The sequence below is a fragment of the Cryptosporidium ryanae genome (assembly GCF_009792415.1).
Source record: "Cryptosporidium ryanae isolate 45019 chromosome Unknown contig_13, whole genome shotgun sequence".
NCBI lineage: Eukaryota > Apicomplexa > Conoidasida > Eucoccidiorida > Cryptosporidiidae > Cryptosporidium > Cryptosporidium ryanae.
The window spans coordinates 190989-217725 of NW_027125556.1; the positions used below are offsets into that span (position 1 = coordinate 190989).

Here is a 26737-nt window from a genome sequence, read left to right on the forward strand (position 1 = left end):
AAAATTAAAAATCTTCTGTATTAATTTTTATAATATTTAATTCTTTAGAAAGAAGTTGATTTTCGGAAATTTGTATCCCACCAACTGTTTCAATAGATATTACTTTTTTATTAATGTTACCTAGTAATAATTTTGCCAAATTTTTGATGGATATACCATTTGGAACCAATATACATTCTTGAAATGCACAGTTCGTTACATCATCATTTGAACTGTTGTTTGAAAAATTTTTCAAATTTTTCACTAGGAATATTGGAATTAGGTCCAATATTTCAATTGCAATATTTATTGCATCTTGTAAGCCAGTAACACCATGTCTAAATAATACCATATCCCTGATATTATCCAATCTAGTTTTTTGTTTACAATCTAGTTTCTTAAGAGAAATATCTTGACCATTCTTGAGTTCTTCACTGGTTATAAATGAGTCATAATTATAAGTTTTTGTATTATATACGAGCTTGATATAGTTTTGCCTCACCATTTTTTTAATAAAGTACTCTGCTAAAGAAGAAGCGATTACAATTTTGTGCTTGTCGCTATATTTCTCATAAAATCTAACTATATTTGAGTCACACTGTTCACTTACAACATCAGACTTGTTCAAAACGATTACAAAAGGAAATCTGATTTTAATGAACTCCCTAACTAAACCAATGATATCGTCTTTGTCCCATGTTGAAAAATCTGTGAAATCGTTAATTTTCAAGTTTGAAACAAGCTTTAAAATCATAGATTCATTACATCCATATCCAGAAAATTGACCAAGAAGTAGTTTAGTTACTGTAGAATTAGATGATTTACTCCTTCTTATTACTGATGACCAATTCGAGTATATATTATTGAAAATCCACATTTCTATTTCAGTACAAAGCCAATCGTGATCATATATTGGATCATAATTTATTGTTTCTTCTCCCTTTTCATTAGTATTTCCACTAACATCAATTATATGGAGTAAAACATGAGCAATTCTAAGGTCGTCTAAAAACTTATTTCCAAGTCCAATTCCCTTATGAGCTCCAGGTATTAACCCAGCAATATCAATAATCTTTACAGGAATGTATCTAAATCCTTCACTACAATATCCATAAATCGGTTTACACTGGACATTAAACTTCTTGCAAGGGCAACTAGTAACGTAATGTGCAATACCAATGTTTGGTTCTATCGTAGTGAAAGGATAATTTCCTATTTTTGCTGTTGATTCTGTAACTGCAGAGAAGAAAGTTGATTTTCCTGATGATGGCTTTCCAACACAACCTATTACATATTCCTTTTGAATACGGAACATAAATTGAAACACTTCTCCAACAACAAATAACGCCGAAATATAAATAATAAAGGGTCTCATACCGCCACTTCCTTTTTAATATCTGTTGATATATTTTGAGCAGAATTAACTAAACACATAAAATATGAGAAATGTATTGAGTAATCATACATGAAAGAATTTATTATTGAAGATAAAAACCCAGGTCGTTCCTATAAAAGAAACCACTTTGAAAGGTCCCAAAGTCCTGTGGGATTTAGAAGGGATAACCTTACAATTCGTTCTCAAAACGGAGAAAATAGGGAAAATTCAAATAGTAAAAGAACAAATATTAACATTAAATTAGAAGAATATAAGGATACATCTTATCAAAACACAAACAATGTGGGCTCTGACATGTCAATCTCAAAAGGTTCAAGGGAGGTTTATGTTGGAAACCTTCCAGGTGGAATTGACGTTGCACAATTAATGAAATTTATTAACTCAGAAATATCTGATAATTGTGATATTGTTTATTTTGGAAATCCCGTTGTATCAGCGTGGATTAATTCTGATGGTAAGTATGCATTTTGTGAATGTAAGTCAATTGATATAGCAAATCATTTATTAGGACTTAACAACACACTAAATTTAAATGGGAATTTGTTGAGGATTGGGAGGCCAAAAATAAATGGGATTTCTAATATCAATGAAATAAAATCTTCAAGTTCCATATCAACAAACCAATTATCACAAAATTTGGGCATTATTTCTCCTTATTTCAGCAACATCCCACTTATAGTATCGAAAAAAGAACCTTTTTTAATAACTAGAATAAAAAACTTTCATAATATTGAAGATATTAGGGAATCTGTTAGTGGGAGAATAAATATTAGTATTCTTGATTTAATCGACTACAAGAGAAAGTATAAAATTGCTATATGTGAAGTTGAAACTAGCGATATTCATTCATTAGGAAAATTATTTGAAATATTTGACAGTAAAATAAATATACTAAATATAAGTGAGATTTCTGAAAATAATAAAATTATTAAATTTCTCAATACGACTTTGTTAAAAAAAATTAAAAATATACAGGTGGAAGAATATATTGATTATAAAAACTCAAGAGAGTGCTTTGGAATATATTCATCATTAGTAATCCCAAATTACCCATGTCGCTGTATAATGTTATCAAGATTATTAACATTTGAAGAGGTTACTGCAGATTTTATTGATTTAATTGCAACTGATATAAAAAATGAGTGTTACAAGTTCGGGGAAGTAATGAAATTTAAAATTCTGAGACCAGAAGAGGTGTCTTGTGATACAAGACTATTAGATTTACATATTGGAAGTGTTTTCGTATTGTATAAAACAGTTGAAGAAGCAATAAATGCAAAATTGAATTTGTATAAAATGAGGTTCTTGGGTAGAAGTGTTAAAGTTAAATATTTTTCAGAGTCGAGGTTTCTGGATATTAATTAGTAGAAATTTACATTTGTATTTTTATAGTTCAATTTTAGAATATAAAAATAAAGCAAATTTTTAAGGTTAAAGCTAGAGTTACTGCTTTAATTTATTATTAAGTTTATTTATCCCCACTTTTTTTGAGTTCTTGCTACACCTTACAAATGCTATTTGTAGTATTCTTTCCTTCATCATTAATTTCTATTTTTTCTACTTCTTCTCTTATATCAGAAAGTCTTTCACTTATTATTTTCTGCGTATCAGGGTTCATTAAATTCATTGTTTGAATAATAGCCCCCCATTTGTCCAGTGAAAGCAGCTTTTCAACGGTTTCATTTTTTTCTGATAATAAGTTATCAATGAATAGCTTTGTCTCTGATAGTTGATCTTCTATTTGCTTTTTCTTTTTATCAATTTCCTGGATTGTATTTTCTTTCAACATCAATTCATGTTCTTTATTTATTAGTGTTTCCGCGAGTCTAAGCTGTTTTTCATTTTCCAGCTTAACTGTCATTTCTAGTTTTTCAGTCATATTATTTCTAAGTATATCCATTTCATTTTCATATTCAATTCTCTTCCTTTCAAAACCATCGTGTTGATCTAGCATTTGGTTAATTAAACGCTTTTCTCGTTCTTGTTGCATTTTGCAAATTTCCTGTATTCTTTTCTTATTCTCTTCATCCTTCATCTTTAATTTTCCATCCATATAATCATTTAACTGCATTATTTCATTATCTCTTGCATCCAAAAGCCTTCTAATATGTGTTTCAAATGAACTGAATTTATATTTTAATTCATTATTAATTTTCAATTGTTCCTGCTCATCTTCTGTCTTTTCTTTTAACTGTTGCTTTAATGTTGCAAGCTCTTCTGATTGTTTTTTGTAAGAGTGAAAAATATCTACATATTTATCATTTTCTTTTTTCAGCATTATTTCATATTTTATCTTTTGTTCTTCTAAAGCCTTATCGATATCTGACATTTTATAAGAACTGTCCTCTAATGCAGAAAGTAAAACTGATTCTCTGTGCTCCAAAGATTTCAAGCTTTGTTTAAAATAATTACATTCTTCCTTCAAAGCTTTTGTTATTTGTTCTTGTGAAACTCTTTCGTCACCTGCAATTTCCAGTTGCGTCTTCAGAAATATAATATGGTCCTGCAAAACATTGTTTAGTTCATATCCTCTTCTCAACTCTTCCAAAGACATTTTGTTTTCATCATTGCATGATTTTATATTCTCCAATAATAAATCTATTTCTTTATTGGAACGATCCCTTGATTCTAATAACTGTAGTTTCTCATTCGTTACTTGATTAACTATAAGATTCAATTTATTGATCTTCTCTTCTAATTGTATTATTTTTTTACCGAGATCATCATTTTCTTCTTTTAATCTGCTATTTTCTGTCTGAATTTGTATTAGTTTGATTTCAGATTCATTTAATTTATTTAAAGTTCTTTCATTTTGAACTTTTAATGCGCTTATCTCCAACAAATAGCTATGAGTCGTTCCATCAACCTTTCCACGTTGCATTTCTAATAAAAGCTTTTTAATACTATCTTTGTATTTCTCCTTTCCCCTCTTTGCTGCAGATATTTCCTTTTGGAGTAAATCTATTTTTTGTGAAAGTTTAATTATTTCAATATTGCTCTTTTGTATTTGATCTCTCATAATTCTCGTAAATTTGTCCTTTCCAAGAACTATATTTTTCATCCTCGAAATGGAAGAAGAAAGCTTATTTATTAAAGTATTTACATTGTCATTTTGACCAAGTTTGGACAAATTTTCACCTTTAAAATCATCTTTTATTTTACTTACTTTTTGAATAAGCAATTCATTTTTTGAATCTATACCTTTTCTTATATTATTATCTATTTTTATGTCATTAAAACTTTCTTTTGATGAAAACAAATTACTTGTTGAAACAAAACCTTGACTTGAATCTAAAATAGGATTCAAATGTTCAGATTTGCTTCTTGAAGATGTAAATTCAGTAGATGTTAAATTTATCTTAGGTTTTATGTCACTGATGAGTGATTCATGCATTTGTTTTGAAAGTCGTTCTAAATCATTGTTTACTGAACGGAATATTGAATCAAATTCGGCCGAGGTTTCGATATCTTTAGCTTGGATTTTATCATTAAAGTTATTATCATTTTCAAAAGTACTATAAGTATCCTCATCAAGTGAAGCTGAGCTGTTTTCCGAGGTGTTATCGGCCTCAATATGCTTACTAGATTTAACTTTAAGATTATGGTTTTTTATGTTATGAGCTTGTTTTCTTCCCCTTTGTGTAATATTTGAAGATTTAGCCGGAATAAGAAGTTGTTTTCCATCTTTAGTTGACACTAACAATGATTCATTAAATCTAGGTGGTATTCCAAATGCTCTTTGGATACTTTTTTCGTTTTCAAATGTTCTCTTTTCCTCAGTAATATTCACTCTTCTCCCAACTCTTCTCTCTAATGGCGTTGCCATCGCAAGAACATAATTATAGTATCAATAAATATTATGCTGTAGTTTGTTTCTCAGGGCTACTTTAAACTGAACCAGTCAAATTATTACCAATTAAAAAAAATCGTGTGTTCTACCAAAATTGCACACCAAAAAAAGATTTGAAATTAAAAAAAGGAATAAGGCAGAATTAAAAAAATTATAGGAAATATTGGTCTTCAAATTCAACAAAATTTTATTTATCAAACTAATGTTGTTTATCAACCACAAAATTAATCTAAATGTTATCTAAAATGAGAATCGCGCGTGCTCCCATATAAAAAAAATAGTTTACGGTTAACAGAAATGTCACATTTATTCCATTCAATTGGACCAGAATACTCCTATTTTGACAAGAAGAACTATTCGAAAGATGAATGGTTTGAAAAGATTAGTAAATCAACAACAGTTTACGTAGGAAACCTTTCTTTTTTTACTACAGAAGAAATCATATATGAAATCTTCAATCAGTGCGGACAAATCAGTGAAATATATATGGGTTTAAACAGTAATACCATGCAACCTTGTGGTTTCTGTTTTGTGAAATACTTCAGACATTGCGATGCTCTTGCAGCAGTTACTTTCCTTAACCGTGCTTCATGTGATGGAAGGGAAATTCGTGTAGATTGGGATTCAGGAGAAGACATATCTGGATCTAGGAGGTTTGGACGTGGAGTCGCTGGATTCCAATGGCGCGACGAGATGAAAAGAATCACTGATCCTGATCGCAATTTTGAAGAAAGAAGAGTTATGAAAGACATTAAATTTTTACGTGATGGCAACAGCGGATACATAAGAAACCGTGGAACTAGAGGAAGAAACCACAGATTTATAAATAGAAATTATGGATCAAGAAATAAATTTAGACACCAAATGACACAAAATTTAGAAGTAATGAATATTTACCAAAATAAGGATTTACCAGATTATTAATAGGCTATGCAGTTTCGTAATTAAGTTTATACAAACTAAATAATATCTACGTCTCTCTCCTTGATGTCTTTTCTAATTTCTCCATCTCTTACTATTAACACTTCATCTTCAGATGGAATTTTTTTTAACCTGTAAATTGAATTCCTCTTTAGGTTACATGTAATGTCGCATTTGCATGTAGGACAGTATGAGTTACTGTAACCATTTACAGTATATATCGCTGAATTGCATGTTTTGCATAACCAAGACTCCTTTATTGCCTTCAAATTATATATTACTTCTTCGGGGTGTTCTTCTTTGCAAACTTTGTTAGGATCTCTTTCAGTCCAGATATTGCATTTGCGGCACATGGTTGCATTTCTTATGCTTATAGACACAATTTTTGATTTGTAGTTTTCTTTGTTATCCTCTTTCTCAAGTTCTTTAAGTTTACTTATAGTCTGAATTTCCTCAATTCTTTTAATTGCTTCTTCGTTCGCTGTTTTCAATGAAATGGCTTTATTAATTCTAGATATCATCCGCGACTTTCTAAAACTGTTACATTTTTGGTTTTTTGAAGTGGTAAAAGATCTAATAAAGTCGGTTTCGAACGAAATATTTTCTTCCTTCATTAATTTTTCTCTCATTGAGATTTTTTCTTTGGTTTTCTTAAATACAGTGGCATAGTCAACTGAATTGTTAGTTTTGAATTTGTTAATTACAATATTATTACTAGTTTTTTCTGAATCAATTCTGTTTTCAAGCATTTTTTTTGTTTTAATGACATATTTAAATGTTTCTCTACCGAATTTTTCACTATTCAAAGACATAATTGAATCTAATATTCCGCTTTTGTTAATTTCGAGCAGAGAAAGGCTTGATATATCTGATTCATGAATAGACTTCAAGGTAGATAACATATCATTTTTAGAATTTGTTTTTATAGCAGTTAAAAGTTTTGAATTGAATCCGCAAAGAGTCTTTAAATTAAGCCGAGATTTCGATATGTTTTTATCTATACCGGTGCCAATTAACTTTAAGTTGTTATTAATTGATAAATCCGTGTTCACTGTTTTCCAGTTCTCGTCACTAAAGTGTTCTAAAAGAATGTTGTTGATGTTTGTCTTTTTGTTTTCAACAGTTTTTAAATAGTGGAATTCTTGATCTTTAACCCGCTTTTTATGATTTAGATGATCAAAACATAAGTGCCCTTTTCTAGTTACAATAATGGGATTCAAACAAAGTGTTCCATCAATTGTTTCTGCATTACAGAACGAAAAACCTTTCACCTTCCCTATTTTAATTACTTGATCAATTTTATCAATAGATAAGTATTGCTTATTAGTATCGTACTCTTCTGTAATTATCTTTGGATTTAATACAATATATAAATTTCCCACCTTTTCGTTTATGAAAGCATTCTTAACCTCTCCTAAAAGGTGCAATTTGCATTTATTTCCCTTTAAGTCAGATATGAACCAAACTAACGATTCTTCGCAACATTTTTCAACTTCGTACATTAATTTTGAATAATAAAAAACAAAAAAGAGATATTTACCTTGTGATTTTCCGTTCCCTGTATACACTGATATCTTGTCTGAGCCAGAGATTTTTAATTTGTCACGGGAATAAGTAAGATTTCGTATTGTATTTATTCCTACTAATAAAGATTCTAGATGAAGATCACTATTCTCCTCATAAAAATAGTATTTACTTTCAATTTGTCCGTTCATTTTTTTCATCCTTAAAAAGTGGTTTTATTCAAACTCCTAATGCGCTTTATGTGTGGGGAGAGGGGTGGTTGCATGTAAGAAGCCATGGACAAATTGCTACATAATGAGCAAACATATTTTCCCCGACAATGTAAGTGAAATAAAACATAACCTTAAATATTTTATTCTTATAGTTTATAACTATATTACAGACACATTTCTTCCGAATATACTATTTTGTTCAAAAAAAATCACTGATAAAAAATTTTATGTTTCAATTGAAAAATAATTTATTGCAAAGCTATATGATTTGGCCGCTTAAATACTAAAAATTTACAGATTTTTTTTGGAAAAAACACACCGCAGGGTCTTATTGTTTTTTTCTCTTTTTTTTAATAAAAGATTTAAATTTAAATATAATATGAAGGATTATTACTACAATGATGACTCACCTGGGGCCAGTGATGTTGTTAAGTCAGGAAAGTATTTGAGAAAGTCTGCCCCACCTGTGATACGTGCTATTCCAAGAACCAACAGGAGGTTTGCAAAATCACCATTTACAGCCGAACAGATGGGAAAAATATCTTTGGAGTACATTTCCGCTTACAAGGATATATATAAGGACTCTGTAATTGCTTATACTGAGAAAAAAATTAAAAGTAAAAAAAAGTGTGAAATATTCCAAAAATTCATGTTTGAAAGAGAAAACAATTATTTTGAAAACTTAAAAAAATGTATTATTTACGATACTGACTGGGTTAGAGAGAAAAACAGAAGAGAAGAATCAAAATTAATTAATTTTACAAATAATGAGGTCGTGTCGACTTCAGATATATACCTACTAAGATCTGTTATCAATGAGAAAGCAATTAAACAAAGAAATTTACTATTAAAACTCAAAGAATTTTGGAAGGATTTTCCAACTCAACTAAAAATGAGGATAGATACAGAAAAGGAATTAGTAGTTAATGAAATAGGAGCAACAGTGGCACGAAAAAATGAAATAAACAATGCAAAGTTTGATGTTGATAAAAAATCAAATTTTTATATATGTTCAGAAAATGAGAACACATTAAATTTCCAAGATTTTACTCCTGATAAATTGGAAAAAATGAATCTTATTGCTGAAAGTTATGAAATAACAATAGAAAAGCTTTCTTCAATGGTTGAAAAGTTAAGTGATAGAATAGAACAAATACTAGGGACAGAAAAACGTTTACACAATGTTGCGAATGCATTAATAGTAAACTCGGGAAGGGCAGACAAAACTGACGCGCCAAGGTAATTTTCTAAAAATATAGAGTTTTGATTGCAAGAATTAAACAACATATTTCTGTAATTAAGGATGGATTATAAACTTAAACTTGAAGATACAATAGAGATGATGGAAGATGAGAGAATAAGACTCTTACAAAATCAATCAGTATCTAGGTACGACCCCAATATAAGAGGGCGACATTCGGTTGTTTGTCGTCACTGGATTAGGAATATGTGTATGAAGGGTGATTTTTGTGACTTCTTGCATCAATATGATAATGAAAGAATGCCTCCGTGTTTTAATTACCAAAAGTATGGTGTTTGCATTGATGAGGCACTTGGAAACTGTCCATTCAAGCACAAGGCAGACGACACCCCGCTATGTGCACAATATTTTCTTGGTTTTTGTAAGTATGGTCCTAAATGTAAAAGACGTCATGAACCTAAGTCAAGAAATGAGATTCATGACTTTCTACCAGACTCATTCCTATTTTCAGTTATTAAAAACAAAGATCTGGTTCCAAATATGGATTCTGAAACCTTTTCAATTGTGAAAGAAATAGAAGAAATTTGCAAAGAAAACTATGCACAAGCTATTTGTAACGACACATTGCCCTCTAACTAAAAGTAAATTTGATGTTTTTGATTTATCTTAGTGAAAATTAATAGGAATCTAGGTATTTCATATTTATTGCTAATTAATATTTCCCAATTTATAGCCATGGCATCCATGTCGGTTTCATTGTAGAAAGATTATTTTGATCTGTTGAACACTCAATTAGTTCGAGAATACTCCTATCTATTGGGACACTCTTGTTATTAGCAGGCCTTGGATTGGTAAGCATTGCTATCTTTTCCATCATCCTACGGACGTTCCTGTCTACTTTTTCCCTAACTTCAACATTTGAAAGTAGGCGTTCTTGCATCAACTTAGAAATAGAACTTTGTGTCGTCTCTTTGAGGATCGATTGTGAATTATACTGGAATGTTCCATCAAGTTTCCCATATATGGCTTTGTCTGTTTCTTTATTTTGAATTTGGGTGATTTGTATGGCCCTGTGAATTGAAAATGTGTAGAGATCGTCTCTAATTAGTGAACACAGTAGATTCCTCACATGAAACTCGTATTTCTGGAGGCAGTGAACAAATGCGAGCATTGATCCAGGGAGAACACCAACCTTACCGAAGGGTCCCATTAGACTCTCAATGTTTCTGGTGAGTCTAAAGGGAACTCTCTCAGTCTTTTCAACTATCAATGTAGATGAAACATACGATGATTTCAACTCAGATTGATAAACTTGACCTGTTTCAACAGACAAAAACAGTTTATTTGGTGTTACTTCATTTACCCCTAAAATATAGGAGAATATGGATAATATCCCAATCTGACTTGTAAATTGCTTAATGAAAGTAAAAGATTGATCATGAGACCTAAATCTCTTCAACAAGTTGCTTCTTAATATGTCTCCTGGAACCCAGTTCTTGCACATCTCATTGTATATTCTTAGTAATTCACTTTTTTGTACTTCTTCTCCCAGATCTTCTTCCGAAACTCTTCTTCTGTGTAAATTTAATAGTCTTCTGTGTATGAGTACTGGGATATCTATATCTATTACCAAGTTATTACTGTTTGCAGCCTCCTCCTCAACAAGTTCAATAATACTCTTCTTCTCACTATCTTCTAGAATACGACAACGAGGGTGAAGTGGGATACATGGTTGGATAGTGAAAGATATACTTCTTGAACGTGTTTCCTTATATCTATATAAGAGAGAATTTAGGGCAACTTGAAGGTGTAGAATTCGCTCTTCTACTTTTTGTTGTAAACCACTGTATGGCTGTATAAGGAAGTGTATTGTACCTCCATTAGAAGTGATAAAACCAATTCTCTTTAACGTATAGGATTGCCTAACTACAGTCTCCACAATTGGCAATGGCCTATCAAGATAAATAACTCCACCTATAGGGTTATTATTGTTAGAGCTTTCTAATACCGCAAAATTTCGCAAGTAAAGACTTTCAGATGCAATTCTCAGATTTTGTCCTGGAACTTCAATTCTGATATTTATCCTGTGGAATAGATCACACAATGTAGAAGATAGATCCGGAAGTAACGAATTACCACCAAAATTGTCATTAGAACATTTCTCAGTACACTTAGTGAAGTAATCCTTCCATTTTTTTAATTTTTGTAGAACATAGTCAACTTTTAAGTTCGAAGGAACTTTATCAATGGACGATAATTCACATTTGTATACATTAAAGTCATCCTTAAATTCATTCCAAAATTGCTTAATAATATTTTTAGATCTTTCGAATGACTTGTTATTTGTATTTGTTAACTTAGTAAGAAGCTGCTCGTACCTCTTGATTACATTTTGTTCCAAGAATTGCACTCCAACTTTCGGCAAGAAATCAAAATCCTTTACATCTTCATAATTGAAGTTGTTTTCCCACATTCCATTTGACTTGTAATAAGGCAAAATATCAACCGTCATTTGGAACAAAGTTCTTATTGCACAAAGGAGTTCATCCAATGGATCAGGTTTACAATTTAACACAAGATCTTCAACCCAGTGTTCTAACGCTAGTGTCAGTGCACCATGTTTTTGTCTACAATTATTCATTATTGTTTCTATCCTTTGCCAACCTAATGAAATAAAGTTAGGGTATATTCCTGAAGATGGAGGTGGTATTTGGTTCTGATTCAAATTGTTTTCAAGCTCAAAATTAGAATATGAATACCAATACATACTTCCCATTTCTCTCTTCTCAAGATAAATGCTCCTAATATTAAAATAAATACTTTGTGGAAATACAGTAGTGATCTTATTCAAAATGTGCATTAAGGCATTCCCTTCAATTCTATCTAGCCCAGCAATTAATTGTGGAATCCAAGGAAGCCATACTGCACAAGGCAGAAAATCAGAGTATTTTATGAATGCAAGAGAAAGATATTTTCCTTCAGGTGAATCATGAGGCAATAGCCAAAGTATTCTAGACAGTAATATTGAGTACTTGTCAGGTCTTAGATATATTCCCATTAAGTATGAAATAACTGCATTTACTGCATAACTCATATTCTGATGAATATATAAAAGTCTATCTGTATACTGAGCCCATGTTATCCAACCTCTTGCAAATAATGGGTATACTTTTAAAGAGGATAACAAATCATTATTTGGACGAACTAATGGAGGACCTATATTTGGAATTGGGGAGTTATTAACATTTTGTGAACCAGTATCTGAATTGAGTATTGAATGACCAAAAATAATGTTTCCTGAATGATTATCACCTTCAACATAGAAATTAGGGTATAATTTATTCAATATTATTCCTTTTAATCTCAGTAATTCAGCTCTATATTCATCAAAGTATGGCTCAGGCGACTTTTGAAAATCTGTCATATTCAAGATATTCAATCCTGTCCTTAATTGAGAACTGTCTGAAAGACAAAGTTTAACCTTTTCAATTGTAGCAAGAAATGTTTCAGCCCTGTAAGCATCTCCACCAGATAATTGAAGATGGTTTTGTAACCTCTGTAAAAGAGCAACAGAAACTTCTGGTAATCTATGAGATTTCCTTGCAATAGAAGCAAATTTAATCATGGTCCATGGCATATCTTGTAGATAACTCGGCCAAAGTGATTTTGCATGTGGGCTTAAAAACTCAGATTTACTTATTAAATTCATGATAATTGAAAATACAAAATTTCTCCAAACGAATAAATCATTCCATAATATCATACTATCCCATTTATTTGGTAGACGATCTCTCCAAACATTCAACATTCTGGCTTCAAAATAACCAGGAGTAGAACCTGAAGAAAGACTTTGAGGTGCAGAATAACTACCAAAGTTTCCAATTACATTTATCATTCCACTAGGTATTGAAATATTGGTATTTGATACTGCATTTTGAGGAAATATTCCATTGTTATTTAACTGCAAATTCATACCTAATCCAATATTGTTATGTATATTTACGTTATTTAATGTTTGATTAAAATTATTGTCTTGATAGAGTTTTTTTTCTATATCTGAGGACAATCTAAAACCTTCTTGTAATTCCACATATTGTTGAAAATTTAAAAGTAAAGGTATATGACATGCAGAAACAATACTTGGTAGCATAGCCCAAAAGTTCAACACTGTTTTATATCCAACAGAACAGTGACGCTCGAACTCGGAAAGTTTAGACTTTGAAATGTTATTCTGTAAAATTAAATTCTGAATGTTTTGATAGTAGACTGTGTTCCCTGTATTAATATTTCCAAAGTTAATATTTCTGTTATAATTTACATTATTGTAAATGCCTTGTTCTTGTGGAACTTGAAGGCCCCAATTACTACCTATGGTTCCAAGTAATAAATCATATAAAGAATGATATGCCTGACACAACTTTGTTACAGGATTATGAAGAGTATACTTGTTTACAAGTTTTTCGACCAAAACCCAATCTTGTAGTTTTGAAGAGCATTCCAATTGAAGCTGTGGGTTTTTCCGCTCCTTGGCAAATTCATTTAAGGTATTCCATTGATTTAAATGTTTTGCACATGCAACCCAACTGTCAATCCAAATTATTACCTCGTTATTCAAAAGTGATGGACTCTCAGTGTCTACTAGGTCATACCAGTAAGAAATTTTTTTGTCATTATTTTGGGTGTCTTTTTCTTCAAAAGAAAAATTTAAACAATAAATTTTATCTAGATTATTGTAGAATATCTCTTGAGCTCTACTCCACTCGGCTTGTTGCATTAACGCTAAGCCTGCGTGAGTTTCAATGCAATTTGAGTGAGACCTTCTAATTCCAATGACAATATCTTCTTCTTGAAGTTCACTATATATCTCTGCCAAAATCATCCAAGAATTGTCAGGGTCATTTTCACAAGTATAATTTGTATCTCGGGAAGTATCCTCATAAATATGACTTAAACAGTCAGAATTTATATCAGGAATTAAAACCCGTTTTTGATGAATTTGGTTTTTTAAATAATTACCTGCAATATGCCAACATCTTAACTTTGTGGATAAGTGTAATAGTAAGCTAGAAGGTAATATTGGTGGTGATTTACAAAGAATCAAACCTTCCAAAATTATATTTGGGACGGTCCATTCGGAGGGCATTGATGAACTTATGCGATGATGTCTCTCTTTTGAAAGAAGATCAATAATGTCTGAAGTAAGTGAATTCTTTTGTTCAATAGTTAAATTACCCCAAATAAAAGGAAAAATAGTCTTCCAAGTAGTTATTGCAATTGTTTCATCAGTATTTGAAAAGAACAATAATGACTTGAGAATTAAATCAGATTTTATTTTAGCATCTTGTATGACCTTGTTAAAATCTGAGAGTTGGTTATATTTATCGTTACTTAACAGTTTTTTTAAATTTACACTATTTGACTTATCTAATGACTCGGTTTTATTACTATATTCTAATAGTTCGACTAATGGAATACTTTCAGTTTCAGTATCTACTTGATATTTTACAACATTTCCAAAGAAAGAATCATTAATCTCCCATAAATCTAACTCATCTTTTTCAGTATTATCTCCGTTACGTTTTAAGTTATTTGAGTATCCATTAAGATATTTAGACTTTATTTTTTCAACAATTCCTCGCTCCAAACTAGGTAAAATAGTGGAGAATCTTCCTATTTTACTGATAGACATAGTTTTATCAAGATTAAGTGATGGTATTATTAATTCCAAGAATTCTGTTATATAAAATCTTTCCGCAAGAACATCAAAGCTGGGTGAAGTAAATAAATAATGAAGTCTTCCCATTACATCTGAAGGTAATTTCTTATTAAACCAACCCAAAATTCCATCTTTTATTATTGGGTGTGGTGATGCTAAACTAAGTAACGCACACCTTTCTAAATAGGAAATTATTCTACAATTCGAAAATAGAGAATCTGCATCAGAGTAAAACTCACTCCTTAAGTTGAGCCAATCTGTATTCATAAGATTAATTCTCTCGCCTATTTCATTCTTGAAATTTAAAAACTTTTCCTCTTTGTCGAGTAATTCCTTTAAAAAAGAATGGTAAACTAAATGCACTTCATATCTACGGTTGCGATCGCAAATAAATGACCAACTAGTAAGTAAAATAATAATTAATTCATAGTTTAGAATTTCTATCTCTTTTAAAAATTCGTTTTTTACTTGACAATAACATTTTAAAACATCGTCTAAATTAAAAACTTTTGGAGGATCCTTTTCATCCGAGTCAGAGTTCAAATGTGAATCTGGAGTGAGACGCTCATAATTATCAGAATTAAAACAGTTACCATCATCCAATTTAAATCTTAGTTTTTCAAATAAATAACTATTTAAATCTAATTGAATTCCAAATAGCCAACGTCCAATAATACTAATAATGTTTTGAACAACTCCTCCCTGAAAATTATTGAGACCAAAGTCACGTAATAATTGAATTGAATGTTCTCTAAGTAAATTGTTTTCTAAAACTTCCAAAGTTATTGATGGAGAAATAAATAACATTTGTAGAAATTTACAACAAATATTAAGGGTCGAAATATTTTGAATGGTATTTAAATTTTGAATTTGAGAAATCGTATTATAATTTATCGTTGTACTATTAGCTTTTGGAGCAATTAAAACGTGATTTCTTATATTGTTTTGTTTAGCAGAAATGGAACTAGAATAAGTACTAGTTGTATTTTGAGTATTTGTATTTCCACAAATTAATTGCAATATTCTGTTAATTGTATATATAATTAAAGGAGAAAGATATTTAAAAAACAACAAACTATTCTTGTATTTCTTCTCATCAATACACCTTTCTGTAGAGTTGTCATTTGAGGATATTCCATGTGCAAATAAAGATTGAGAAATTTTAACTGAAGTATAGAATGAAATATTTCTATAAAGTCTATTATTATTAATATTATTACTACAGTTGTCATTTCTATCTTTTGTGAATGTGAAAATTTGATCTTTTTCCATTGAAGCAAAACGTTCACAAGTCTCTCGGTTTTTTCCGATATATTTAATAGGTTTTGACTCTGGTGAAATTGGTAAATCACCAAAAATTGACAACATACCAGAAACAGAAATTCCTAATAATCTAATGTAAAATGAATCAAATCTATTGTCAGGTCTGAATTTTCTTGTTAGAGGTGTTCTATAATTTTTAACATATGAATACTCGAAATTCTTCCGCTTTATGTTTTCATGTTTATTTGAATCATCAATACTAATGTATATATTTTGAATAAATTCACTTAGTACTTGTTTCAATTGTTTTGATGGTTCCGGAATAATTTGTACCAGTTTACATACAAGGGAATATAATGAATCTGTAATAGCCCTCTCTCCTGAAATAATAGCAGAATCAAGGATTTGGAGAATTGAATCCAACTGCGTAATTATTACGGATGAGGATTGATACCTTATAATAACTTGAATTCCGGCGATTATAGTTAAGTGGAATGCAATGTGATTATTATTTGTTGTTTGTGAAGAATGTAAAACACCATTAGAATTTGAAAGTGAACCATTTTGACCGTGAGTATTAATGCGGTTTTGAGTATTGGGATTTAAATTGTTATTTGTATAACTGTATCCTAGATCTAACCAATTGTATTGAACCTTACAAGATGGATTTAAATTTATAATTTTTGAAATAATACCAAACGACTTGGAGACCATATTATGGTCACTATTTGAAGATAATAAAGCAAGTCTAAACCAGATAGTTACTATCAAATCAATCAATGAAATATATCTCTTGTCATCTGAATCTAATAAAGAGGATAGATACGGAATTGATGAAATGTCAATAGAAGAATCTAAATAGTTGTTGGAAGCCTTTTTAAGTTCATTTCGAGAATTTACTTCTGGTGTTGATTCTGGAGATAGTTTTCTTTTTTTATTTTCATTTAATTCTACTAAACAAGAGCATTTGTCAATTTTAATTTCTGAGCCAATAGTCTCAGTTTTATTACAGACCCAATTAGTAATAATTATCATAACATCAAAAATATTTCTTTTTATTTCTGGAAGAAATGGTACATTTGTAGATGTTGGGAATGAATATTGTGAATTGGTACCTTGATTAGAATATCCATAACTTTGATTGATTAAAGAAGCATTTGAAATATAACTATTGTTAAAATTCTGATTTATTGGATAGTAACCCCAAAGTAATTTAGTAACTGTTGAAAGTATTGGCGAAAGTAGATAAATAGACTCTACATCCAGAATATCTGGATGTAGAGTAATGATATTCCAGTGATATAGTTGTTGTTGAAGAGGTAGATTATAACTATCCTGTATCAAAATTGCAATCATTAATCTTATCCAATTAGAGAAGAGCCTTTCTGGTGCTTTATCTTTAATTGAAAGTTTTGGAGGTGATGGTATAAGTGAAAATGTATTTCTATTAAAGCTTTTATTTGACGGACTTGAATTAGTTAAATTATTTTGACAAGGATCGTAAGAAATAGGTTTTATTGAATAAAGTAGAGGAATGAACAACTCAAGAGCTTTTCTTGTTACCATTCTCACTTCAGAGATACTGTAAAGTCTGATAAGTGAAACCAACATTGAAAACAAGATTTTGTCTGGGAAAGGGTACTTCTCTATAAAATAACACATTGCTATGTAACCCCAGGATTTAAGTAATGGTGACTCTGTTCTGAGAATATTCCATACATTTTTAACTAGTCTTTTCCTATTATTAGCGATAGTCTCATCAAAATACTTATTTTTTATAATTATAATCAATAGCTTGAGTGTCTCTATTTTAAGTATATCGTCAGTTGCGGAAAGCCCAAATGTACCATGCAATGGTATGATTACTCTCTCTAATGTTGGTAAAAGTATCCTTAAAATAATACCTTCATAAATATGCTCATTTAACCATGAATTATTCAAAGTAGATTCAGATATATTCTTTTCCATTCTGTTAAATTCAAACTCAAACAATGGAATAAGAATAAGTTGTATACATGCAAGCTGTGTTCCTGGTAAAATTGTAGATGTGTCAATGTTTGGATTGTTGGGATAATATCTCTGAAGAAGTTGATTGAATAATAAACGTTTTTCTTGAATTGTTAGTGTCTTTGGGACAGTGTAAATGAGAAAATCACGAAGTGGCCCTGTGTCAATAGTAGTGCTTGTGCCAAATAGAGTTGCAATAGTTAGAACAACATCGATTCTTCTTCTCTTTAAATGTTCTTGTACCTCATTTGTATTTGTAGTGTTTAGAATAAGTGAATAGATTAGTTCTCTTGAAGGATATAATATTTGGTTGTACCCAATATTATTTATGCCATTATTTTGGTTATTTGTACTATTTGGCGATTGAATATTAACCCCATTGCTATTGTTTTGACTTAAAGGCCTTATATTAGGCAAACTATGTGAATTATTATTCGTTGAAAAAATATGTTCACTCTCATTGATACCTTGTTTTTGGTAGTTGATTTGAGAAGTTTGAGATAAACCCCCAATTGAAGAATTATTGTGACTCTGTATTGGAGTGATTAATACACTTTTCATATTACTCAAAACAGATTCAATATCGGTTACTACCTCCTTACCTAAATGTGACTCGTTTTTATTTAGATTTTTTTTAAAGGGATCGTCTAAAGTATCCGTGGCAATATAGAATCCAATTAACATCTTAAAAAGTAAAAAACACTCATTTGAATGGAAAAAACTCCATGGATGTTGCCAAGAAACACTTCCCTGGTAGCCTAGTGCCAGTTCAAACTTATTATCATAGTTTCCATTGTTTAGTATTCCACCTGTTCTAGACAGAACTATCAATCTATTAAAGATTGTATTATAAAGAGTTAATAACGCATCAATTATTGTTAAGTTAGATTTATTAGAAGATGAATAGTATTCTAAAAAGTCAATTACAAGGAGACTTGGCCATTCTTCACAGAATTTGCTTAATACTCTTATACCATTCCATGCACTCGAATAAACCTCGGTGTAAGCAGGAGAAATAGGTACAGAATGATTAATTTTTTTTCCAATACTTTGCACCATTCCATGAGCTTTCTGTCCAATATTTGCTTGAATTGAATTGTTAATTTGATTGTGACCAACAGATTTTATAGACGAGTCACGCTTAGTTTCGTAATACTCAATTTCTTTTAGTACTTTGTTTAGGGTTGCATCTATTAGTTGTGCTCTATATTGGTACAATTTAACTCTGACCACAGAACAAGATTTTATTTTAATTAAGTCTATTAAAAAGTTTGCATAGCGATCTGAGGAAAGTTGTTGAATTAAAAACATCACCACATTGTGAGGTGAGTGTGTAGAAAATAATGCAAGCGGTAGGCGAAATGGTGATGAAATCGTCATATTTGTAACATAAGATGTAATAAAGGAATAAACAGACGACTGTCCATTGGCAGTTCCATCTATTCCTGGGAAAGAACGTGTTCCCAGGACGGTCCCAATAACTTTCGCAACAAATTCATCGGAGCCCTGAGGGAGAAGGTGAAAAATGCAAACCATTGCAATTGCCATTTGAAGATCCTCTTCATGTCTATTTATTGTATCAAAATGATTAACGAGTCCTGTAGGTGTATTCTGAATTTGTCTAGGACCTACACAATTATTTGTATTAAAGTTATCTCTTTGTTGGAAATCAGTGGGCCAACAAAGCTTCTGAAGGTGCTGCAGAAGTTTCTCACCTAATGTTACATTAAAGCAAAAACATAGCAGTTCAAGGAGTCGTGCCAAACCTTGAAGTAAATGCACAGTCAATCTTGTTGCAGAAGCCAATTGTACAAGTACAGGCCTTAAACAGTGTCTGAGTTGGTCTTCTGGTAACAATTCATAGTGGTTGGTATTTGTATTGTTTATATTTACATTTGAATTATTATTAGTGTTACTAGAGTCATCAATATGTGAAATTTGGGGATTTAAAACAAATCTTTCTATTTTAACTATCACCCTTAACGCATGATGAGCTGCTTTACAAATTTCCAAGTCCTTTCTTGTAACACAACGTAACAAAATTCCTATTATTTTCCACCTCAACTCCTCAATTAAAGGCTTTGACTGTGATTGATTACTTATTTGATTACCATATGAATATCCTTGTTGACTGACATTGTTGTATTGATTTTGATAAATTTGATGCGAAAACTGGGATTTCGATTGGTTAATTTGATGAACACCCTGATTGGATAAATTTTGAGTAGCTTGCGCCTGTAAGTTTACATTTTGTGATAGATTCTTAATCTGTTGTCGCTGAAACTGAATACCTTGGTTTAAGTGCGACATTTGATGTATTGAATTACTTTGAGAATGTGAAACTTGCTGAAAATTATTTTTATTTGCTTGTATTGGTGAACTCGCTTGTATGATTGGATTAATAATGGAAGGTATGTTTGAAGTGGTGCGAGGAGATATTTGAGAAAAATTTCGGAGGAATTCAGACCAGACTGGATGAATGAGAACGAGTTTAAGAAACTTGATAGAATATATTTGTACTTTAATTCTATTGTTTGCAATATCTGGATTATTTTTGTTAAATATATTCTGGCCGTTTATATTTTGTGAATTATTTTGGGAATTAGTTAACTCCTTCTGAGTTTCATTAGTTTCCAAATCGATCTCGTCTTTAATTAAAAGAACAATATCTTCAACAAATCTTCTTATAACATTTGAAGGAATACCAATAGGTGTTGGTCTTAAAGATGCAATAAAGCAAAGGGCATCCAAAAATGCCAATTGGTAAGGGATACTGCAAGTTGATATTAATTTAGTTTGTAGCCTACTAAAAAGAAGTTGCAAAAGTGTAGTTTGGGTTGAAGAATCGTTTTTAGGTATAAGATCATCTGAATTATTAAAACAAACGTTTAATAAAGTTGCAATGGAGACTCCTGTTACGTAGGACAGTGAACTCAAACATTTTTGTGCCATTCTTCTGCACGATGAACTCAATGAAAGAATGTTTGGAACTATTGAATTTATAAATAAATGACTTAAATGTCCACGTAATAAATGTAATACCTCTTCTGAAGGTACATTTTCTCTTAGCAAATTAAATATCTGATCCCTAATCAAGGATCCTGAAAACCAATCTTCTTTAGAATCAAAGATAAGCATTTCCATATAAACCCTATGTGAATCATTCCACCAAAATTCTCGATTATTCTTTTTCAGTTCATTGGTATCATTTACCATTTTGATGAAGTCATCCCAATTATTAATAGGCGTATTAATTTGCTCGCCCGAGACAGTAACAAGTTTATTTTGTGTAATTGTATCTCCATGCTTTGTTTGTGGTAAATTAAAATGAGAACATGAATCTCTATTTAATATTGCATTTGGTTTTATACCAGAAAAAACAGAATATATCAAACATTCTAATGCATCCTCTGAAGATCTTTCTCCAAATGAGTTAGAAAAAGTTTCAGAGTCTTTTGATACAAAAAATAGTGCATCTGAGAGTCTTGTGAAGTAAATCTGGGACCAATCTGGTGGAATGCAGTTCAATATCTCAATAATTAACAGAGAAGCTGCAGTCTTCTTTTCACGTGAATCTTCATAACAGAGAGTAACAATATTTGACGACAACAATGTTGGTAATTGTGCAGTTTGAAGTGCTCTCTTAGTATAAAAAGAAGGAAATTTTTTAACCAAGGTATAATATGTAGAAACCAAATCCTTTATAGCTTCAAGTGATATAAATGCAGGCTTTTCATAACTATTATCATTACTTTTAGGAGTAACAACAAATTTAACTTCGATCGTCCCAAATAATCCGGATAAAATAGGTGTTATGGGATCGGTATTAAAAGATGACCAATATAAATTCAATGTAGAGTGATCTGGAATGAACGACCTAGATGCAGAATATATGGCCAAAAAAGTTGTCAAACCACCGCAATTCCTGCCAATAAGGGATGAAAATTCATCAATAGCTGATGATGCCAATATTAGTACTTTCGTAAATAACTCAATACTGCTGAAGTAGGAAGACATAGTTGAAATTGCAGATAAACTAAGATAGTCCATCGAAAAGAGAGTCTTTACCTTAGGATTCTCAATTAGTTCTGAATTATCACGAAGATATGATCCCAACAAATTAAAATAGTCATCTATATTATTAATAGAACCGATATCAGTCCAAAAAACGGACAAATAAAACAATATTAAATTTTTTATATGGCTGTTAGTGATATCTATTGTTGCTTTAGTGATACTACTATAACTGTCTGATTTTAAAAAAGAGACCAAATATTGATATATATGCTGCAAAATATCATTAATTTTAAAGAATAAAGTTTGCTTGCTTTCTAAAAAAGAGGAGTCAAAACTTATTGTAATTGGAAAATTGATATTATTGTTTTGTTCAAGTTCTAGTATAGGAGAATCTTTCAAAAACCATCTATTTTTACCACCTAATTTTCCCAAAATTCTTCCTACGACAGTAGCATGTTGAAAAGCAATTGATTGAAGTGTATAATAAGATAAATTATTATTTTTCTGAAACCTTGGGTAGTTATTTAGTAGTACTTGAGCAATAGGTAAAGGTATAGGAGGTGCAGGTCTCAGTAGCTTACAGAGAATAACAATAATAGAGGGTCTTGTTTGAAACATGTGTGGTTGATAAGTGTTATTAGTTAAAATAGGATAGAGGAAGTCATGATGAAGATTATCAATCCAGAGATCAAGACTTCTAAGAGCCAGTAGTACTAGTTCAGGGTCATTGCTCTCAAGTGCATCTATCATTGGCCCTATTAATTCTCCCATGTATGGTAACAAAGACTTTAGTCTTGCAGGTACAGTTAAAGATATTTCTAACCATATTTCTCTGAAAGGAGAATTAGTAATTCTGTGCATTTTTATTGCTGTTTCAAGAAACCACGGAAGAATTTTAAGAAACTCCCTATAAATTCCTGACGCTTTACCACCTGGAGTTATGCTTCTAAATAAAGATCTTAATATAGAAAGAAAAAAAATATTACTCTGATATTTGGAAGCCATAGAAATACAAGAAATACACAAATCAACAACATGTGGAATAATTATTGTTTCAAACTGTGGATTTTGTCCGATATATCTAAACATTTGTTTAAATAAACGTGTAATCACAAGTCCAGATGCAATAACATTCAAATTACTATCACATGTTTCATATTTCTTGTTACTGTAAATGAATGTGTCTGGTATAGGTAGGTCAGAAAAATCCTTATTAATTTGTAAGAAGGAAACATTTACATGTTGAGTTAAAATATCAAATGAAAAAGGACAGTCTTTTGAATTTCCATGTGGAGCTGTTGTCGGAGCAAATTTAAGGAGGTCATGTGGATCATCTCTAGGATCCACAATAGAGAACTTAGTTTCACTTGAGATGTTCAAGGGTCCATAACTCGATATTCTCCCACGAGAAAAAGGTATACTTGAATGTTGATCTACAAGGTCAATATGTGGATCAATAACACATCTTGAAAGAGCAGATTTCTCATATTCAATAGGATATATTGAAAATGTGAGAGGTGTAGAGGACATGATATTTGCCTGTGCAATAATAGAAGAAATATCATGCTGAGAAATCGATTCAAAACTATTGTGAACTCTATTCAAAGAGGCTAAAATTATGTCCAAAGAAGAAGAATTCTTTCTAAGTGCTTTAAATTCTGATTTTGGTTCAATGGATAGAGTTTCTAACTTAGAAATCAAATGTGGTAGAATTGACTCATAAAATATCCTAGTAATATGATGTTGTAGACCCCAATAGTGGAAAATTAATGCTATTTGGGGGCTAATTTTAGTCGACCAATCAAATAAAAGTGGAAATGTAGCTTGAATAATATCTCCAAATGACTGAGGATGAATATAGCATAACGTAGATGCTAAAAGTTCTAGTAATTCCCTTTCTTCTGGTAATATTGATAATGGAGAAAGATGTTGTAATTTAAAATTACCTCTTTTGCTAGGAATCCCATTATTCAAATTATTAGAATTTTGGTTTGATTGATTCTGTAAGTTATTTGGAATAATCAAAGAACTTGTAGGGATAATCACACATTCATCACCACCCTCTTTAATATGGAAAAAATTAGACTTACTCATTGTATATTGAAAAGAAATACAATATTCGATACTACAAATAATACCTTCGATAAGTATTTTTTGAAGCAGTTTACTCTCTTTTTCATTTAGCATTAAGCCACCTGAAAGCTTTCTAACATCATATCGTGTAATGTCGATATTAATATTTACATTGTTAGAGTTAGGAATAGCTGAAGAGCTTGCATTGATAAAGCTCTTATTATTGAAGTTTCCAGTGTAACTCGCATTGGAAGAAAATCCCCTGTTATTAAGAGTAGTTATATGGAATACTGTTTGCCTTGCACCGATGATTGTAGCGCGGATTATAGGTCTTAATTCTCTCAATACATCAATTACAAGTGGTTTAGAGTGGTTTGAGTTGTCAAATATTTTATCAAGTTTATGTGGCAATGTAGAACCTGAGAGAGAAACTTCACAATGCCCCATTTGAGAATTGGAATGAGAAAAGGAATTGTCAAGCCAATTTTCAGTATTGGCAAATTCATTGAACTCATTTAAAAATTCCTTTAATGTTGGCTTCATAAATTCTGATGTGAATAGATCATTTTTTGGTGCTTGAATATCCGGTAATTCCTTCCCTAAACAAATTATGATAAGGTTATATATTTGGCGTCTTAATTGATGAAGTTTCATTGAAAAAGCCCACAATATCTTCGACAGTACATCTCTGATTATGATATTCTTTTGTGGGTTGTTGTTTGATATCAAACCCTCCTTTTTTAAAATGTCTGGTATAAATGCCAAGGATCTGATGCAATAATGTTGAGCTGGTAAAGGGAGTGAAGTATCTAATATATTTCTGGTAAGCGAATGTAAACACTTTAAAACTGAATCGAATAGTGATTCTTGGTTCATATTACTAAAGAATGAATTTGAATATTCAACCCTCAGATATACTAACATTTCATGTATTATTGCTGAAGAAATCACCTTTACAGTTTCATATCCTGTTCTTCCATGACCAATAAGTACAGTTTCATCAAGGAGAATTTCAGCTTTATCATAAAAACTTTGCCTGATATCTGTACTTAAAATACTTCTGAGACAAACTAATATTTCGCGTCTTTGTTGAATACAATATGGTGGGCAAAGTAATAATATTTCAATAAAACCTTGAGTAAACCCTGGAAGGATTTGTCTTAGAGCTTCTGAAAGACGATCATCAGTATTAAAGCTTCTAAAAAAATGAATAAACCAAAGTGCAATTTTACTACATGCAATCATATATTCCTGTACGAAAGATTTATATGAAGGTTTAGAAATGATTTCCATTACTTGTTCAAAATTAATTTGAAAGTGTTGGTTTGCAGAATGATTATATGAAGTGTATGAAGAACCAGGTAATTTAGGATGAAATTCTCTGGGGAAGATGCTTGCCATATTTAAGCACGAAATTAAATTGGGTGCAAATATTGCAAAATATCGTTCTATGTAATGTGGATAAAGTTGGAAGATATGTAATAGAGCCAACGGCAACTCTGTTAAAATCCTCAGAGATCTGTTACAAGGCAATATGGAAACAGATATCGAGTTGCAGTTATTATTTATACTCGAGGGTATGGAACCTCTATTTGTTGTTGAACGAACTGGATTAGTTAATTCACTGAAATCAGACAATGATGATGATAAGCTTCCCTTAAATAAAGATTGGTCCGATTCCTCATTAGTCAGATTTGCAGAATCTGACTTATTTGTTGAATTTTTATTATGAACACCAGTTAAATCCTGTCCTTGAGAGGCATTGTTTTTATTTGAAATTATTTCTTGGATCAAATGTGGCAAATTGTGTTGGATATCATTACAAAGTCTAGATGAAAATCCAAGAAAAGATTCAACAAGAAATTCTAACTTCTCGGTAAAATTCTTGTGCAGAAAAACCAAATTCCGAATCGCTAATACTCCAATATCGTCCATTTCTCTATCAAGAATATGTAAGCACAATTGTGCCAAATCAAGACAGTAATTAGAAATCACTTCATTGTGTGGAAGCAGGGTTAGTATCTCCATACAAGCAACACTTAACTTTCTGTATTCATGTCTTCTCAATTTATCTTTAAAAAGTAAAATCGACTTAATTCCGTCTAGACATTCATTTAAGAAAATCGAATATGTCTGGGAATTACTGGTATATATTTCTATATTATCTCTAATACTCGTTAAAAATTCTAATTCATCTTCTACATTTCTTTGTCCAAATGTCTTTAGCCTCGAGCTAATTTCATTTATATCCATATTTAGCTTTCATTAATTATTATAACAACAATAGTTACAAAAAAAACACTAATTTTATAAATAAATTAATAAAGTATATTTTTATTTAAAAAATTCAACACAGTACTTAAATTAATAAAAAAAAACGATATCGAAGTTCCCACTAATTTTGACTGAGACTACCTCAACCCGCAATTTATTGTGAGAACTGCCCTGGTTACCACAGCTACACGTCTACAGAAATTAAACCTTGAAAAATATGCATATGTAAATATAAATATATATAGAGTACATGTGAAAACAAAATAAATTTGAGTAAAAACTTTTAAACACGTATTAATAATAA

At 30.8% G+C, this 26737-nt stretch overlaps 8 protein-coding genes across 8 annotated transcripts; 4 read left to right on the forward strand and 4 right to left on the reverse strand.

The window, feature by feature from the left end:
• Positions 1–4: 4 nt before the first annotated feature.
• FG386_000447 (GTP binding protein) lies at positions 5–1354 on the reverse strand (the record flags this gene model as incomplete). The annotated part of the gene is made up of 1 exon (XM_067339797.1): positions 5–1354. The coding sequence occupies one exon, from the start codon at positions 1352–1354 to the stop codon at positions 5–7; it is 1350 nt and encodes a 449-aa protein (XP_067196493.1).
• Positions 1355–1444: 90 nt separating this feature from the next.
• FG386_000448 (splicing factor) lies at positions 1445–2740 on the forward strand (the record flags this gene model as incomplete). The annotated part of the gene is made up of 1 exon (XM_067339798.1): positions 1445–2740. The coding sequence occupies one exon, from the start codon at positions 1445–1447 to the stop codon at positions 2738–2740; it is 1296 nt and encodes a 431-aa protein (XP_067196494.1).
• Positions 2741–2873: 133 nt separating this feature from the next.
• On the reverse strand, positions 2874–5201 carry FG386_000449 (uncharacterized protein; the record flags this gene model as incomplete). The annotated part of the gene is made up of 1 exon (XM_067339799.1): positions 2874–5201. One exon carries the CDS (start codon positions 5199–5201, stop codon positions 2874–2876), a length of 2328 nt encoding a protein of 775 aa, XP_067196495.1.
• Positions 5202–5522: 321 nt separating this feature from the next.
• On the forward strand, positions 5523–6149 carry FG386_000450 (nuclear cap-binding protein; the record flags this gene model as incomplete). Its single annotated transcript, XM_067339800.1, has 1 exon — positions 5523–6149. The coding sequence occupies one exon, from the start codon at positions 5523–5525 to the stop codon at positions 6147–6149; it is 627 nt and encodes a 208-aa protein (XP_067196496.1).
• Positions 6150–6184: 35 nt separating this feature from the next.
• Positions 6185–7870, reverse strand: FG386_000451 (Mcm10p-like; the record flags this gene model as incomplete). Its single annotated transcript, XM_067339801.1, has 1 exon — positions 6185–7870. One exon carries the CDS (start codon positions 7868–7870, stop codon positions 6185–6187), a length of 1686 nt encoding a protein of 561 aa, XP_067196497.1.
• A 391-nt stretch (positions 7871–8261) lies between these two features.
• Positions 8262–9125, forward strand: FG386_000453 (uncharacterized protein; the record flags this gene model as incomplete). The annotated part of the gene is made up of 1 exon (XM_067339803.1): positions 8262–9125. One exon carries the CDS (start codon positions 8262–8264, stop codon positions 9123–9125), a length of 864 nt encoding a protein of 287 aa, XP_067196499.1.
• Positions 9126–9185: 60 nt separating this feature from the next.
• On the forward strand, positions 9186–9722 carry FG386_000454 (zf-CCCH zinc finger protein; the record flags this gene model as incomplete). The annotated part of the gene is made up of 1 exon (XM_067339804.1): positions 9186–9722. One exon carries the CDS (start codon positions 9186–9188, stop codon positions 9720–9722), a length of 537 nt encoding a protein of 178 aa, XP_067196500.1.
• Positions 9723–9810: 88 nt separating this feature from the next.
• Positions 9811–26412, reverse strand: FG386_000455 (uncharacterized protein; the record flags this gene model as incomplete). The annotated part of the gene is made up of 2 exons (XM_067339805.1): positions 9811–19575; positions 19603–26412. 2 exons carry the CDS (start codon positions 26410–26412, stop codon positions 9811–9813), a joined length of 16575 nt encoding a protein of 5524 aa, XP_067196501.1.
• Positions 26413–26737: the final 325 nt, after the last annotated feature.